We start from the raw sequence: 17701 nt of genomic DNA on the forward strand, positions 1-17701 counted from the left end.
ATTGAGCTATACAATGGTATTTTTTGCAAAATATTCGGTGGTGCAGACGGTACTTTTAGACGCCATTTAAAGTTTATTTACAACTTTTCATGTTGAAGGTCATTATTTAATTTTTTTCAACTATTTTATTTGGAAAGTTGATACAATTTCAATGCATTTTGATGTGCTATTTTAAAATTTCCGTTAAGAAACAACAGAGTTATGTAGCTTTGAAAAATGGTTATTTTTTAATTACAAAAAAATCTAACCGAAGCTAACTCGAAAAATAAAAATGTTAGAAATCTGAAAAAATACATGTGTTTTTAAGTCGCAAAAATGAACCAAATTTTCAATTTTGGGGAATATCTAAAGACCCCCGGCGCAAACCCATCAGATAATCAAAAAAAAATCCCCATATCTATAGCTTTTTTTTTATTCTTTAAAGTTTTGTCAAAAAGTGCAGAATTTCCTTCTTTTTTTTTACCTGTTTTCAAAAGTTTTAGCACTTCAAAATTTATAAAAATAATAGGGCCTAAATTCTTTGCACCTCAAAAAAAAATGAATTTAGTGGAATTTTTCAAAACCCTTTGAATGTGGAGTTAAGTTGGATTTAAAAGAACAATAAAAACAGGATAAAATTGAGGTAAAAAATGTTTTTCTGAATATTTTACATCAGAATTAAATATGTAATGAAAAACACTATTTTTTTCCTAAGAGATAAGTAATAAAGTTATGGATGAAATTGTTAAGATAATCTTCTTAATAAATACTATCTTTCAAGACGAGGTAGGAATTTTGTGTGCCAAGATTTAAATTTCAATTCAGAAGGCTTATAAAATTGTCGATCGACAGTTAAAAATAATTTTCAGTTCTTGAACGACATATAGTGTCGTAGAATGAAATGTGTAAGTTTTAGATTGGTAAAGGACTTAGTACCGCCGGGGGCGAGCAAATTTTCTGAAATGTTTATTAACACTTATTTTTGAAAACCTTTTGGTATCAAGTAATTTCACATTTCTTCTGTAAATTATTTTTTGAACAGAGAATTTTACTTGGAAAAAATCAACATGAGGAGAGGGGGTTACACCCCTAAACACCCGCCCCCTCGTTCGCACGGCCTTGGTTTGTTGTCGGATCCCTGGCCGCAAATATTAAGCGATTTTAAGGATATAAGACTCGTTGTGTGGGTAATTTATTTTAGTTTCTCAATATTTCAAAACAAAACAATTTCAAATATTTTGAACAGTCATAAAAAAATATTTTTCAAATACTTACAATTCTTGACAGATTTGCTGTATTTCAGTGTATTCCGGATTTTTGGAATCGTCAAGAATAGATCCATCCGATGATGTAGAAATATGCTGGGGTACAATGAATGTTTTGATAGCTATCTCGGATCTTCCGCTACAAAAAATAAATCTTATTCAAAAATATACTTTGGCTTTGCTTCGCTGTATTTCTTTTTTCAACCAACCGATTATTTTAAACTCAAATTTGAGTTTTTTTATCGTTATTTTGATCATCATTTCATAGAACATACTAAGCTTCTCAGTTTTTATATATAGGTATTCAAATGATGATTGGAATGTGCGCTTTAGGTCATATGGACCCGATCAGATTTGAAAGGTTGAGATTCTTATTTGCTATGAATATTCAGTTTTTATTTGGAATTTACGAAAAACCAAAACAAAAATTCTGATAAAGATTAAGAAATCAAAATCAACTTTGAAACAGTCATGCAATTTTTAAAAATAATTGGATTGCAGAAACATGATAAAGGAAATAAGTTTAGAATCAAGAAAAGGATATAAAAGTTATAAGGAGTTATATAAAAGTTTATGGAAGAAAATGCACGTTTACCAAATAAAATTGCACCTTCTTAATAGTACCTAAAAATATTCGTATTTTTTTTTTTGAAAATTTGTGAAATACTTTCATCAATTTGAAAAAGAACATAGAGAGAAAGATATCAATTTTTGAAAAATTAAAAAACAACACGTTTTTTAGAGAACATTTTAATGCAAATTAAAATTATTATAAGTATTCGAAGCAGGGCCTAAGGAAGAACCGGTTCGTGGGGGGGGGGGGGAGGGGGAGGGGTGTTTGATGACAAATCTCTCTCATATCAGTTAACAAGTCATACTTGAAGAGTATAGAACAATGTGTAGGTTCTGTATGATGATTCAGCATCGAGTTATTTTACTATAAATGTTTGGTATTTATTTTAAATCCTAGCTTCTGAAAATAAGTCCTACAAATTATATTTTTATAAAGATTCAAATAATAAATAGGGGAAAGTAGGGTAAGACGGACATCCTAAGGTAGAACTGCAATAGAAAATCAGATATTTCTTTTTTCATCGCTGTTTACGTGCAGAAGAGCAGTTTATGTTGTTTACTAACGCATTAACCATTAGCATCAGTAAATTTCCTTCATCAAGACTGTTTTTAAAACAATCTAAAACATGCTTGCGAATTAGACTTTTTCGAAATGGTCGGGTAAAACAGATACTGCGTAGAAAAGGTAGATATTGCCGGAAAAATTCTAATGAAGTACATAATTCTGTGAATTATACATTTGAATATGTTTATAAACCAAAACGGAACGAACTGGTCCAATCCTGGAGCGAAGTAGGGTGGTTTTTCGAATTTCGTAGTTTATAAGCGCTTCCTTGACCTAGGATCCACTTTTAACAGTTTTTATGGCCTGTTTGAGATGCAGAGTGCTTTTCGGCCGACGATTGCTCTTGCCAGGGTCTTTTGAAGGTACCGTCAAACGGGGCATCATGCAAAAGCAGGGTTAGATGCAACATTCGTATACCACAACACTAATTCTATTTTTATTTAAATATGCTGTAATAAAGTTATCATTGAATGATAACAAATTGATGATGACATAGTTTTTAACATCGTGAAAGTGTTTTTTAATGTTTTTGATTGTCATAAATAATTTAAAAAATCAAGCAATAGATGTACAAATTTTTACATTTTTCGATGCCATAAAAAACTTTACCTAGTATGACGGATTGGCATAAGGATATCACCTACAAACTTTATATTGCTTTCATTATCCTATACCAACACTGTCGGTGTATAAATATTTTTTGGACAATCATCACATCTTTTTAAATAAATATTTTTATAATTCGATTGGCTGTCTGGGGCAAAATGCAACAAAATGCAAATCTGAACTAAATCTCATAAATCGCGTTTCCATGTCCTGGGATATGAATGTTTTGCATTATGAGTCTGTTAACATAAAAATTTAATTCATTCTAACATTTATTTTCATGATTTAAGCTAATAGAATATTTTAAAGTATTTTTTACCCCTAAATGTATGCAGCAGATTAACACTTTTTTCATCAAAACATTTTTGACAGAAAAAATTTAAAATTTAATTCGAACCAAATTAAAAATTACTACAATTGGTGCTTTATGCGTAACTAGCTGACCCGACAAACGTTGTTAAGCCTGTAATTTTTGAGTATTTTTTTATATTTTAGCACTGTTCCTTAGTCAGCCTTCCTTTTAAGTGTATAAAAGATAGTGGATACCTTTGTATCAGAAAAAAAATTCAGATTTATGGTTCGTTATTCGAATTTAATTATTTTAATTTCATTCAAAAACCGCTGATGGAATGGAAAATATCATACATAAATTAATATTCAATACCGGCAGGTAGTGACACAAAAACGCTCATAAGATTTGCTCTAATAAGTTCGCTAACTTTTGTTTAGCAAACTTATTTTCTTGTTGAGGTAGCGTATAATAGAGTTCTGCTAATGATCAGTTCCGGTAACTTAAGAACGCCTAATCTATCAAATTTCAATTCAGTTTAGTCATCATTTCTATTCGAAAACTCCTATCTGATAAAGTATTTTAAAAATGTTGAAGATTGATTTCAACAGAAAATGGATCTTTTTTGCTGGAGTCGTTCTCAATAGAGTTGTATATACGATTTGTGTTAACCTCTGTATTTAAATACATTACAGTTTTCTATAAACATGGTCGTCAGAATAGAAAAATTAAAAAATGGACCCGGAACATTTAAAGCATAATGAATATAAAATTATTTTTTATTTTTTTTTTTTTATTATTTCAAATGTCATTTTTTCGGACTTTGCACTAAATACACTAATTGAATCTTATTGTGAATTTACAGAGCTGAGTTTGACAAATATTTAACAATTCAGAAAAAGTTACTATTCATTTCATTTTATAGCAACACTTTTCTAATTAATATAATGTTTGAGAATGTCTTCGAAATTTTTGTCATCATTATCTTTTTTTCAATTTTCAGTTAGGGATTGGCAAATTGCACTAAGAATTAAGGAATTTAGAAAAAAAAATTTAACTTTCTTGTATTTTGATTATTTTTCTCTTAACGGGCAAACCCTGAATGAAAGCAAATCTATTTTGAGTATTTGGAATAAAAATTCAAAATATTCACAAATTACTTAAATTTATAGTTTATGATCGTAAGATAAGAAACTGTTATCCGAACAGTTAAATTGAATTATGAATTTTATTGTTAATTTGAATCAATATTCTGAATTTGGCTTTATGAATCTGGATTTTCAGTTATATTAAAACGTCAATTTAAAAGCTCGATTTTCGTTGATCTTGATTTTTTTTTTGTCAAAATTAAGTGTTTATATTCTTTAATTTACTTAGGTATGCTTGACAGATTGTTTTTTTTAGATCTTATATCTGGTACGATTTTTTTTTGTATTTTTGTGTATTGGTTCAGATTTCTCTCTATACTTAAATGTTCACAATTTTAAGTAGCATGCTTTTTACTTAAAATTTAATTTTTATATTCTTTCAAGTTTTTAGTACTTGATGATATTATTGATAACGATCCTTTTTTTCTGACTTTTGAAACTGAGAGTTGGATCTAATATCAAGATAAAGTCCTATATAGCTTAACATTTCAAAAGTTCCCATTAACCACTGAGCAAGAAAGGTATTGTGGATTTTCCAATGTTTCCTGATCCTCCAATCCGTTTTTATGATAATGATTCAATTTACTTGGAATCACAAAATTAATAACCTTCAATTCTCAAACTAACTGGAGAAAATCAACAAAAAAATAAATTAAGGTGATCTTTTACCAGTTATATGACTTTCTATTGGTGCTACCAAAACTCATAGAAAATGATTTGATAATGAAATGTTTCAATTCAATCTTATTAAGTTGTTTTGAGTCTATTGGAAATTGTACAGCCATATTGCTTGAGTTGCTAAAAGAATATGACATTTCAAAAAAAAATTTCGGTGAACGAACAAACATCTAAAAAATTTTAGAATTGCCTAGATTCTGATGCAAAAAAATACAAATTTTGTCAATATTCTTCGTACAGGCTTTGCTATGCTTCGTAGTTGCGGAACCCCATAGGGAAAATCACATCCAAGTATCCTATTTACTGGTGCCACGTGAAAAGTACACTTGCAACGAAAATGGGCGCCAAAACTTCCTATAGAGAGATGGATGCACATCAGTAAGCCTTGATTGCTTTTGGCGCCATGCTACTCTGGGTGATTCGAATGAAAAAAAAAATGGAAATTGGGTGCCATGACTTTTATTTGATACGAATAAAAACTAAAAATTAATTTTCAAATTCCACAAAAACATTTTCGAAATTATCTCTCCGTTGTGTTATTCTTCGCGTGAAGACGAACACAACAAAAAAAATCACATGCAAATCGGATGATCCAGTAAAGAGTTTTGCGTGTTCGCACATTTCTGTATGGTCTGTCTCTCTCCTTGTTTTATATATATAGATGACATCACAAATGTTTCAAAAATTATAAATTTTCAAACGTTTTCATTTGATTTCCATTAATTACAGCGTTGCAACTTACCCCTTTTTCTTAGTAGGGTGAAAATCGCAGGTTTTTGAAAATTTCAAAATAACTGGTAAACCCAATAATTTTTCTGAATACGTCAGTTTGGTGTCCCATCAACCTTAAAACTTTTGATAAACAAGAGGTATGATTATCTGTAAGCATTAAGATTTTTGAAGCCATTGAAGTTGAAAAGTGTTGCATGTTGCCCCAGTTGACGGTATTTGGAGGATCAAACCGATGAAAAATTAGAAATACCTGGAGAAACGTATGTGTCCTTCTTACCCAATCTAAGAACATTTTTTTCAAAACTTTTGTTGCTCAAGCCCGTTGACCAAAATTGGCTGGGTTTACTCCAGGTGGTAAATGAGGAGCCTTATAAATACTCCACTTTTCAAAACGGATGAAATTTCCGATAATGTAGCGTGTTATGGACTATTTTCTAGTTAGAGAAAATTACATCAAATGGTGCATCCTCAAAGTTTTTGTTTATTTAGTTTACTGTTAAGAGACTTTACTCGAAAGTGTTAATACACTTAGGCAAACATATTCCCATCATTAGATTTTTGCCAAACATAGTAATTTTCGAAATATTGAAAATGTCCGTTTTACCCGACTTTCCCCTAATGAATTGTCAAGGTTTCATTCAAGAGAAAAACTTTTTGTATCTTCTTAAACAAGCATATAATAACCTAATTGCTTTCAATAACAAAATATTAAGAAATAAATGTAAGAGATTATGATTGCGGTTCAAATTAGAAACATTTTCTACTCTTTCTAATGTTAATGTTATTAAAATTTAAGTTAGAAACTTTATGTTTGAATTACTGAGCAGTTTTGAATAATTTATTCAGTCTGTAAGCCTGAACCGGCTAAGACCGTTTATGTCTTTAATTTGCAATATGAAAACCAATAAAATATATTTACAGGCTAATTTTCGCTTGAAGATAAAGTACAAGTTCTTTGAACATTAAAAATTCATAAATAATTTATTTTATAATTCGAATCCTGAGAATATTTTTTTTTAATAAATCCAAATTTTATTTTATATTTGTGGTTTCTGCTGGTTTGTGTTTCCAAACTGACTCGGATTAAATACATTTAAATTTTGAATCTAGAATTGAAACTGCGATCTCCTTCAATTTGAATTCTTAATGAAATTTCAACATTGAATGTTTATCTTGATTATAAAATATAAAACAGGGAGAGAGACAGCCCATACAGAAATGTGCGAACACGCAAAACTCTTCACTGGATCATTCGATTTGCATGCGATTTTTTTTGTTGTGTTCGTCTTCACGCGAAGAATAACACAACGGAGAGATAATTTCGAAAATGTTTTTGTGGAATTTGAAAATTAATTTTTAGTTTTTATTCGTATCAAATAAAAGTCATAGCACCCAATTTCCATTTTTTTTTTTTCATTCGAATCACCCAGAGTAGGAAGGCGCCAAAAGCAATCAAGGCTTACTGATGTGCATCCATCTCTCTATTGGAAGGTTTGGCGCCCATTTTCGTTTCAAGTGTACTTTTCACGTGGCACCAGTAAAATGGATACTTGGATGTAGTTGTTCACCTTCTGTATGGGGTGAAAAAAAAAAAGAACGCAAGCCGGCATGGAGTATACCTATTTTCGAAAATTGTCATTTTTGCTTCAGTATCAAGGCAACTTTAACATTTTTTAAGCTAATTTACCCAAAGCTAGCCGGATTGTCCGGTTTTACCCGGGCTTGACCGGGTAATTGATAAAACAAAATTTAAAGGGCCCAGTCAAGTCCGGTTGTCCGGATTTCGATAAAAAAAAACTCGAATTTTCCGGATTTAGTCATTTCATTTGCCAAATAAAAAAAAATCTCTTATTAAGTTCATTTTTTTTTAATTTTGCGTACTAAAACGAAATTTTTTGAGCAACTTTTAACATAATAATCATGCACGGTTTCTGGATGCTTAAAATACGATTCAAAATTTCTGATGTGTTTCGAGGAAAAAAAATTATCAATGTGCTTTTCGTTTTAATTTTTTTTAGTAGTTTGTTGAATTTAGGCCAAATTTGCTTGATATTGCCCTGATTTTGGATTGACAATTTTGAAATCAAATGCCCGGATATTGTTAGGTTTTTAGATAGAATAAATTTGTCTGACCAGGACACGCGCGGGAAAAATTCTGATCTCTTTTATTTACTCCGTTATTTTGTTTGGTTTATTTTCCGGTTAAATGAAAGACTGTCATATTATTCAAGAAAAATAATATTCTACGTATGACTGTGGAAGTTTTGACATATTCAAAACAACTGAACAGATAACAATAAAATATTCCATTTCAGAATCTTCTGTTCATATTTATGGTATAACAAAAAGGGAACGTCTAACTTTTAATTAATAGAATAAGACGACCATAAATTGATTTACTTGGTTTTTGTAAACGTCAAAAATGCAATGAGTTAGTTCGAGAATAGAATGATATTAACTTTGAAATTCTATGAGAATTTCATCAGAAAACCGAGGAAATGTTAGATACTATCCACTTCTTCCTTTCATACTAAGGTCCTAAAAAACTAAACAAAATTAAGGATATAAATAGGGTTGACTTTGTAAAAATAAAATTCATAATTTGATCCAACACTCAGTATCAGAAATCAAGAACAGATAATTGGTTCAATAACATCTTCAAAAACAAGAAGCTTGGAAAATAAAAATTTTAGTCTCGACGAAAATATGATTCAAGATCCAAAACAGAGATAATGAAAACTGAATTAGATTTGCAAAGACTTTTTTGAATTTCATTTCTGATTTTGAATTCAAGATCTCAATTTAAAAAAAAGATTTCATAACCGTTTGATTTGAAATTGCTGTGAATAAAACTTACATGTACATACACATATATTGAATGTTCTAATTTTCTTTGTTCAGTACTTAGTCATCCATTTCTCGATAAATATGATAAAGTTAAAGTCGATATAAAAAGATGATTTTAAAAATTAAGAGGAGATTATCTAATCCAGAGAACATATCAAATGCATGATAGATAACGAAAAACAGAATGGTATATGAAAATTTGTTGATATTTATATATTTGCAGCATAAAAAAAAATCGCGAAATTTCATACCATGAAAAGTGTTGTGCCATTTCTACAAATTTGGTACCTATACGATAAAGAAAATTGGTTTGGCGAAAAAGGAAAGACAGTTGATCAAAACTGCTTAAAATGACGACACATTTCAACAAAACACTTTTTGGCACTTATCTTGGGATTAATAGAAATTAAACAGAGGTGTCAAGGATCCTCTGTAAATGAAAAAAAAAATGTAAAACGGAAGAAAATAGACTTTTAACTTTATCCAAGAAGATATTCGCTTTCCAGTTTTGTTGGAAGTGAATTTTCTTCGAAAATTTTTGCCCCTGGAGGTAGGCACTATCATAATATGACAGAAGTATTACGAAAATAGTCAAAAAACTGTGTCGATTCACTCCGTTTGAAGGTAACAATCCAGTTTCATGAGCGTGAACAATTATTTACCTATTTTCTGCTTATTTACATGTTCATTATTTTTGCGAAATTCAAAGGCTTAACGAAGTTTGCCGGGTCAGCTAGTCTTGATTATAAAACTTAACTTGGAGCTGAATCTGGATCTGTTTTTTTTAGTTGAATTCCGGATCTGAATCCTGCCTTTCGAACCTGAGTTCAAAATCTGAATTCCGAATCTGACTATGAATTTTATTTTTTCTACAGATCATGGTTTCTTTTAATTATGAACCAACAATCGAAATTTTTTATCAAACTCTCAGTCGGAAACCTCTTAATTGAATTCTGAATTTTCGCCTTTTTTTCAATTCAAGATCACCATTTTGAAACTTTCTTAACTTTCAATTCTGTAAAAGAATAAAATGTTGAAATGTTGTTATAGTTGTAATTTTAATGTTTTTCACATTCCAAAATGATAAGTTTAGATTATGGAAAATGTATCTAGTTGAGGTTTCAAATGTAAAACCAAGGTTTGAATCAAGTTTCTCTTTGCAATAATGATCCAAACTGGATTTCAATAACAAAAAAAAATTAATAAAGCATCCGAAATTTGATCACAGAAATCCAATTTTGGTGTTTACAAGCGTATTTTGTTCTACAAAATTCAGAATTATTCTAACCTATGTTTACCAAACATGTTTCTGATGTCCGGGCCGTGCAATTTCGGGTTATTTTCCCTAATATCAGCAATATCAAAATTATTTATTGAAAATTATTAAGAAAAGCACAGGGTTTTAATGTGTTTTTTTATATCAAAACAAATTAATCAATTTTAAATCATAGGTATTTCATGTTCCTTAAAAATCGTTCTTGTCAATTTTGATGAAATTTGCTCAACAAATTTGGACGCGAAATACGTAATTATATTTCTAATGAATCATTTCAAATTTTCGTTCGATTTTGCTATTTGAGGAACAAAATCGGGCAACATCTGGGCAACCTGGCAAGCTAAGTCTTATCTTCTTCAAATTCGATCTTCGGGACTCAATTTCTATCAACAAGGGTAATTTTTTTTTTTTTTTTTGAAAAACTGTAGTAGAATTGTGAACCTGGAATAAAATTTCGAGTTTTTGGCGTTAGTTCTGAGTCGAGATTATTACACTTGAATAATTTTAGTCTTTTATCAAAATTTGATTTAGATTTTAAAATTATGAGTTTAAAGAAGAACATTTCGCTTGACTTTTTAGAATCCCAGGGAGGGTTAAAAAAGATCAATGTTTTTATTATAAAAAAATCCAACAACACTATTAACGTATTTCCTTCTTTTTCCAGCCTGTGGCAAAGTGTTCTACAGTGGCAAAATCGTGTTCCCGTTCAACGCAAAGGTAGCCTCCTTGCTGGAGGCTCCATCGCTGCGCAAAAACACCTCGGACAACAGCGAGTACACCCACCTTCCGGTTGAGCTGACCGAGTTCAACGTATGTCTGGAGAAGGAGGACGAGAAGGTGATCGATTTGGCGGCCGGATTTTGTCATTTTGTCGCACGAACTAGTGCCGGAAATTGTTTTGGCTGGGGCTATAACAGTCATCAACAGTTGGGTGGAGTTGATTCGTTGAAGATACTCACTAGGCCGGATCGGATTGGAGTCGAGGAACGGGTTGAGTTGGTTGTATGCGGGAACTATTGCACCTTGATGGTTTCCGAGAGTAATCGGGTGTATCTGGCTGGGAAGTATCAGAAGATTACTATTCCGGTGGTTAAGGAATTGGAAGTGGAGCTACCGTCTAAAGTTGTTGGGGCCAAGATTACCAAGAATGATTTGATCTACTTGTTGCTGGAGGATAACCAGGTGTATAGGAGTAATCGAGTTCATAAGATATCGGAACTACGTTTCGATAGGATGGATTTGCTGGATCAGTTGCTTCGGAAGAACGAAGTCATAACGCAGGTCGCTCCGGCAAATAATTTCACTTCGTTCGTCACAAGTGAGGGTCGACTGTTGACCACCTACGATAACCATAGTCCGTTTACACCGTCGGATCACATCCGGGAGTTGACGAAGTTTAAGGAATACTTGGTAGCCAATGTGGCCAGTGGACTGGAACACTCGTTGATTCTTGCTTTCCCGAGAAAGAAGCGGATGCCATCGATCGAGATAGATTATTGCGATGCTGTTCAAGCCATTGAAGCTTCAATCAACAATGAAGAACAGAAAGCTCGAAAGCCAACGCCAATGCCCAGTAGTCCTGGGGTAGAGCTAAGTCAAGAGATGATTCGACAGGAAAAGCGAAGACTTCGTCAGGAAAAGATTGCCAGAGAACTATCCAAAGACGAGTGTATTGAAATAGAAACAACTGCCGATGAAGTTCGTTTCATAGACAATGGAATCGACATAACTTCGATGGTGATTTCATCGGAGGACATCGACCAAAATGCCATCCTTGAGGAACATCAAATGAACGAGAAAAACCAACGGCTAGATCCTCGATACGCCTATCACAAAACCGTAGCCATGGATCAGCTGATGCACTCGAAAACTCCAACCCCGAACATCAGCCAGCTGATCGATTACAGTGATGGGGAAAATGGAAGCATTTCCTCGCAATCGACCTTTGAGGATGAGGATTCCTCGACGGAACCGTACAGCCCTCCGGTACAGGCAACGAATGTTAACAATGGTAAAAATGGCACAGGCGATCCAAACAACAACAATCAGACAAAAAATGGCAAAGATCGGAAGCATAGTTTGGAGAGTAAGATGAAGAATGGCAGCAATGGAAGCGTTAAATCCAGTGGGAAGGTGAAGAAATTTCTGAAGGATTTGAAAACTAGGAGTTTGGATGTGACCTGCCGGAATGCGGGAAAGGTGCTGAACGATGGTAATTATAGAACAGTTTATTGAAATTTTTTTTAACGAGCTCTAGAATAGATTTGTTACGATTAAATAATGTTGAAAGTATGATGAATTTTAAACCTTCTAAACCTGTTTGCAAAATATCCGTTTCGGGGATATTTGTCTTGTAGTTTGTGTCGACGTTCCCCTAGATGCAAATGTTGATATATTTTGATGATATTCGATTTATTGTGTGAGTAATTTATACTTATTTCTCAATAGTTTAAAATTGAGTCAATTAAGTCTGAGTAAAGAAAAATATAAAAAAAATATTTCGGTTTTTTAATGCCTACAATTTCTGACTGTGATTATATAATTTGAATGTGAGCTTTGGAGAGTTTTAAGCAAATTTGATAGAGTGTTGAAATAAGAAAAAAATATTTGAATTTATTTTATACTACCAACCAGAAAAAACATAAACTTAATTAACATAAGGATAAATTAACTTATTCAAAATAGAAACGAATGAGTGAGCTTACTCTGTCTCTATATTTAAAAAAAACTTTAGTATTTTACTGTTTTTCAAATAAGTAATCTGATAACGCATTAAAGAAACATTTTAAACAAGCACTAACTTGTCATGGATATTTGTAAATACACAGCGATAATTCGTGAGAGATTTTCTACATGATCATAGAAAAATGTGAAAAAAGAGTAATTACTTATTTGATAACTGACCCTTTTAAAATATTTGAATATTAAAGTTTGAACTGTAAATTTTTTATTCACGATATGTGGCTTTTTGCTATTGTTCTACAAAAAATCCTGGTTGTGAAAGCAAGTCGAATTCAGATAACATTAAAGTAAATTAAAAGGATATGAATGTCCCCAACAAAAAAGGAAATAATAAGTTCCATATTATGAACAAAATATGTGTAGCCTGGAAAAAGTGCAGTCACAATCTGCGTAACAAATTTGAAATTAAAGAAATTAAAATCTATCTTGTGTTTTACAAAAACATAAAAAAAAAACATTTCTTTTCCAGATTCCAAATATGCTAAGGACGATCACGCCATCAGAGACCGCTCATCCAAAGTGTGCAGCATAATGTAGAACAGACCATTTGCTCCTGCGTACAACTTAAAACCAGCACATGATTTCATAAACGTTTTAAAGTGCATGTCGAATTAAACGAAAACCATTAAAACTTTCACTAGGATTGTGCCTTTTTCAAAATCGTTTTGGCCCACTGTTCTTTTAGGAATATCACATCCTTGAAAAAGTAATATGAAATTGTGCAACTTTTATCAAATGTCGACAGATTATTATAACAACACTTACCTTTAACCTATGCCCCCAGTTGTCCGGCTTCACCTTTTGTCGAAAACACTATTTTAATTTCACCAAAAATCACTCACAAAACGAAACGTTTTCCGACTCATTCGACCGGTACCGCCGCGATTTCAACACCGAATGTAAACATAAACAAACTCGCGCGAGAGAAGATGACCAGCCAAAGCAGGTTGCACGCAACGTAGACGAAGTGTACACTGCTCGAAAAAGAGTGAGCTTATTTTGCTTCTGGCTTGTGTGCAAGTTTTTAAGCTCCTTCTTTTTCGCAGCGATGGACGAAAGCTTTCATGTCAGGGATGCTGAAAGTAATGATGATTTTCTGATCGAATTTCACTTAAATTTAATTCATTTCTGTTCATCAATAACGTACTCCTAAATAAAAATGCTTCATGTGATATGTATATGACAACAATGTGGCAACAATAGACAATTTACGGAAAGCTTTGTTCATTTAGAAATGGGACAGTTACGAATGCGTGTATCTAAAAAACTATTCGTTTGATCAATATCCTTTTTTATGAAGAAAATAAAGGCAATTTTATGATTATTCATGGAAAAATTTTAAAAAAATCGTTTTTGTAAGAAATATTTCTACTTAGTTCTTGATAGCTCCCATCGGCGAGCGCACACTTTTTTCAGTCAAGTTTTTGATCAGTTTTTCCCACTATACTTCGTGAAAAGTATTTTGGGTGGCTCCTCCTTCAATTGCCGCTATTTTCTGGCCCAAAACTTCGTATCGTAACATTTAATAAGGGAGAAATTAGCAGTTAGCTCGAAACGAGAAAAACGCGTTTGAAATTTTTGTTAAAAAAAATCAAGAAATGTGCATTATATTCGCTAATTGTTTGTTGGTTATCAAAAACTTCTACTTTTTTCACTAAATTTCAGATATTTTTGAGTTTTGCTCTTTTATGTTTTCGATTGCAGTTACGCCTGCAAGTTTCGCCCAATTGATCAGCCGTTTTTGTTTTGGTTTGAAGTTTCGCCCTTTGGTCCTACACGAAATAACTAATTAAGCCATTTTGTCACACACGGTCAACTCATGCAGTTACGCCTATTGGCCTACACCATAGGTCGGCAACCTGCGGCTCTTTGGATGTACACACTAAAATTGCATTTATCCCGCTCGGGACCTTCGTTCTCCGTATCACAGGAACACTGCTCAATTTAAACGAAGTTCGAATGAGAACTCACCCGAATCGCGGGACGTCTCATCTCTTCTGAAATCCGAGACAAACTTGCTACGAGAGCACAGGAACTCTAATCAACCCCGTGAACTCAGGACAGTGTTCTCCTGAATCGCTGTAGACACATTTCTTGTCAAATCTCCCATCTCTTTCTATCCTGTTTGAAAAAAAAAAACAACCGGATTTCTGTTTCTTTCTCACCAGTGCACAAAATAAAAACCCGCGAAAGAGTTCAGTTTGCCATTTTTCCTTGCGGTATCTGTTCGTTGCTGTTAACCAGAAATAGTGAAGACTCATAGTGAAAATTTTCGTTGACTGCATGGTTGGGTCGGCATATTCGGGTGCAAGATTTTTCAACGCGTTTGCTGGCATGGACCGGATAAGGATAAGGTTCTCACGGCGCATCGGTAAGTTTCGCTGTCAGGCGGCGTTTTACTAAAAGTAATAGAATCTTTTCTATTTGTTTTTCAGATTGACAGTCTTGTCTGTATTATAGTTAAAATACCACCTTATCAAATTAGACAAATGAAAAAAAAAGTAAAATGTGAGAAATAAATTTAAATAGTTTAAACAATCATTGTGTTTTTTTGTTTTTATGGGAAAATTAAAAAAATTAGAACCAGGGGAAAACGAAAGCTAATTTCACTACAAACCACAGGAGGAACACGTTTCGAGCCCGTAGGAACATTTCAAATCTCCTGCAAATTACAGGAGAAAAACGTTTCGATCCTACATGCGAGTTTGACAGTTGTTTTCCTGAGCGGTATTTCTGTCCTGAAATCGTCCTGTAATTTCAGCTGTTGAAAACACAGGACGAAATCGTTCCGATCACAGGAGAAAAGATTAAGTGTGTACACACTAAGATTGCATTTATTCCGCTCGGGATCATGATCCTCCGAACCACAGAAAAAGTGCTCAAATATCACGAAATTCGAATGAAAACTCACCCGAATCTCGTGAAGCTTCGTTTCTCCTGAAATATGGGATTGAATGTGTACGAGTGCACAGGTTCTAAAACAATTGTCCTGAACGTTGGGAGAGCAATCACCTGTACCATTGGGGCTTTTCAGCTGTCACGCGTTCCTTGTCATGCCGATTCTTTCTTTCCTTTTCTAGCGGATGAGAATTGTCGCATTCTGTCACATTTACTTTGTTTGTAGTGCAGTTCTCGAAGCGACGCTGAAAGTGGCGCTAAGCAGAGGTGAACGTGTTGCTTGTGGAAGAATTACTGGACGCGCGGTGGCCTATTTGGAAAACGGTCATGGTCCCAATACAAATACCTGGAAGTTGCGAATTCGAGGCTGTTTGGTCAATAAACGGCAAAGCTGCAGGATCTGCATCAGTCCAGATTCAACACACAACCCAAGCAACCAAAAGTCACATATTTACTTGAATGAAGGCATTGAAAGTTACATATTGGCTGACAAAGAGAACCAACTGCCCAATTCCCTTTAGTGAACTTTATGTACTCTTTAATGAACTTGAAAGTTGCAAAAGTGATTAATATGTACGTTGTATGTGACTTGTTTTGCCCAATTCCCATTAGTGAACTATATGTACTCATTAACGAACTTGAAAGCTGCAAAAGTGATCTATACGTACGTTATACGGGACTTATGTCACATAAAGGGCACAAAAGTGCTCAATACGGGATTTGGTAAGTCACATAAAGGGCACAAAAGTGCTCAAACGGGATTTGATAAGTCACAAAAAGTGCATTGATGTGCTTTCAAAATCAAATCACCTGTTCGAGTTTTAGTTTCAGTTAGAACAACATCTAGGCGTGGTCTCGTGGTAGCGTGTTCGATTCTCACCACGAAGGTCGGGGTTCGATCGCCAAGCCGGGCAAGTTTTTTTTTCAATAAGTAATTTTGTACTTGGGTGACCATTTTGATGCGATATATGTAGGAAATGTAGGAAAGAAGCAATTGAGCAATTTGTCGAGTTTGAAATCCGGCGCGTGGCATCATGGCGGCACCAGTACAGAACACAGTAAATAATCAAGAGAAGGTGATATGAACCGAAGCCAACGGTTCAGTTGAGATAGAGAGAAATTTATTGCTCATTTTGCGATTTTTTGAAAGCTGAATTAAGAGGCCGCTGGAAGCTGAATAGAAGATCATTAAGACTTGTTTTGAAACTTGAAAGTATCAATAAGAACTTAAATTTTGAGCTGCATAGAACGTACTTCATATCAATCATGGGGCTGAGCAAGCGTTTTTGTACCTGTTTTATGAGACTTTTGGTTGCTTGGGAAGCCGGGCATCATGGAAACCAAATTGAAAAACAAAATCACCCCAACGATCACAAACATTTCCTGCGTGGATTTTGTCAAAAAAGTGTGAAAAATGAAGGCAGCTTATTTTCCCAATCGTGTGAAGTGAAGTTTTAAGTACGTATCAATTAATTAAAAAATAAATTTGTTTGAAAATTAAACGCATTTTTTATCAATCATGCATTCTTTTTCGAAAAAAAAATTCCAAACCATAAACGATTATTACAGAATTCCCTTAAAATTTCGGGAGGCAACCGTTTCGAACTCACAGGACAGTATCAGAAATCCTCGTTAATCATAGGAGAACCCTGTTTCGAACCTACAGGCTAATTTGACAGTTGTTTTCCTGAGCTATTTTTCTGTCCCGAGATCGTCCTGTAATTTCAGCTGTTGAAAATACAGGACGAAATCGTCCCGACCACAGGAGAAAAAATTAAGTGTGTAGATACCTCATAAGAATTCAAGATTGCCAGATTTCAATACGGCTTGCTCGCATTTTCAAAAAAAAAATTGGGAAATGCCTGGTCTGTGTAGTGTTCGATTAGTTGCAACTTTCGATCAGTAGATCAAATCCCAATCTGGGAACTTAGTCGTAAGAGAGTAATTCAACTTCGCTGGCGAATCTTGTAAAATGCTCATAATAAACGAACCAGTCTCTTTGATTCTGGCTATCACCGAGACTAGACGTGTTTTGTGTCTTCCTTGAAATATTTAGAAAATCCCACTTTAATATAATAGTCAAAGCTTAAAGTATTAAAAACA

General features: G+C 33.4%; 2 protein-coding genes across 3 annotated transcripts in view; one reads left to right on the forward strand and one right to left on the reverse strand.

Moving 5' to 3' along the window:
• LOC129758524 (X-linked retinitis pigmentosa GTPase regulator) overlaps window positions 1-13342 on the forward strand; it is a 41909-nt gene extending 28567 nt beyond the window's left edge. For both annotated transcript variants that reach the window (XM_055756037.1, XM_055756038.1), the window contains 2 exons: window positions 10623-12170; window positions 13170-13342. In XM_055756037.1, coding sequence (XP_055612012.1) covers window positions 10623-12170; window positions 13170-13237 — 1616 coding nt within the window. In that variant the 3' untranslated portion in view covers window positions 13238-13342. The remainder of the gene's footprint in view (window positions 1-10622; window positions 12171-13169) is intronic.
• Window positions 1-13591, reverse strand: part of LOC129758525 (HIV Tat-specific factor 1) — a 329990-nt gene extending 316399 nt beyond the window's left edge. Inside the window, exon 1 of the mRNA XM_055756039.1 lies at window positions 13466-13591. The gene's annotated coding sequence lies outside the window, so the exon portion shown is untranslated. The remainder of the gene's footprint in view (window positions 1-13465) is intronic.
• Window positions 13592-17701: the final 4110 nt, after the last annotated feature.

The sequence above is a fragment of the Uranotaenia lowii genome, chromosome 3 (genome assembly GCF_029784155.1).
Source record: "Uranotaenia lowii strain MFRU-FL chromosome 3, ASM2978415v1, whole genome shotgun sequence".
Taxonomy (NCBI): Eukaryota; Metazoa; Arthropoda; class Insecta; order Diptera; family Culicidae; genus Uranotaenia; species Uranotaenia lowii.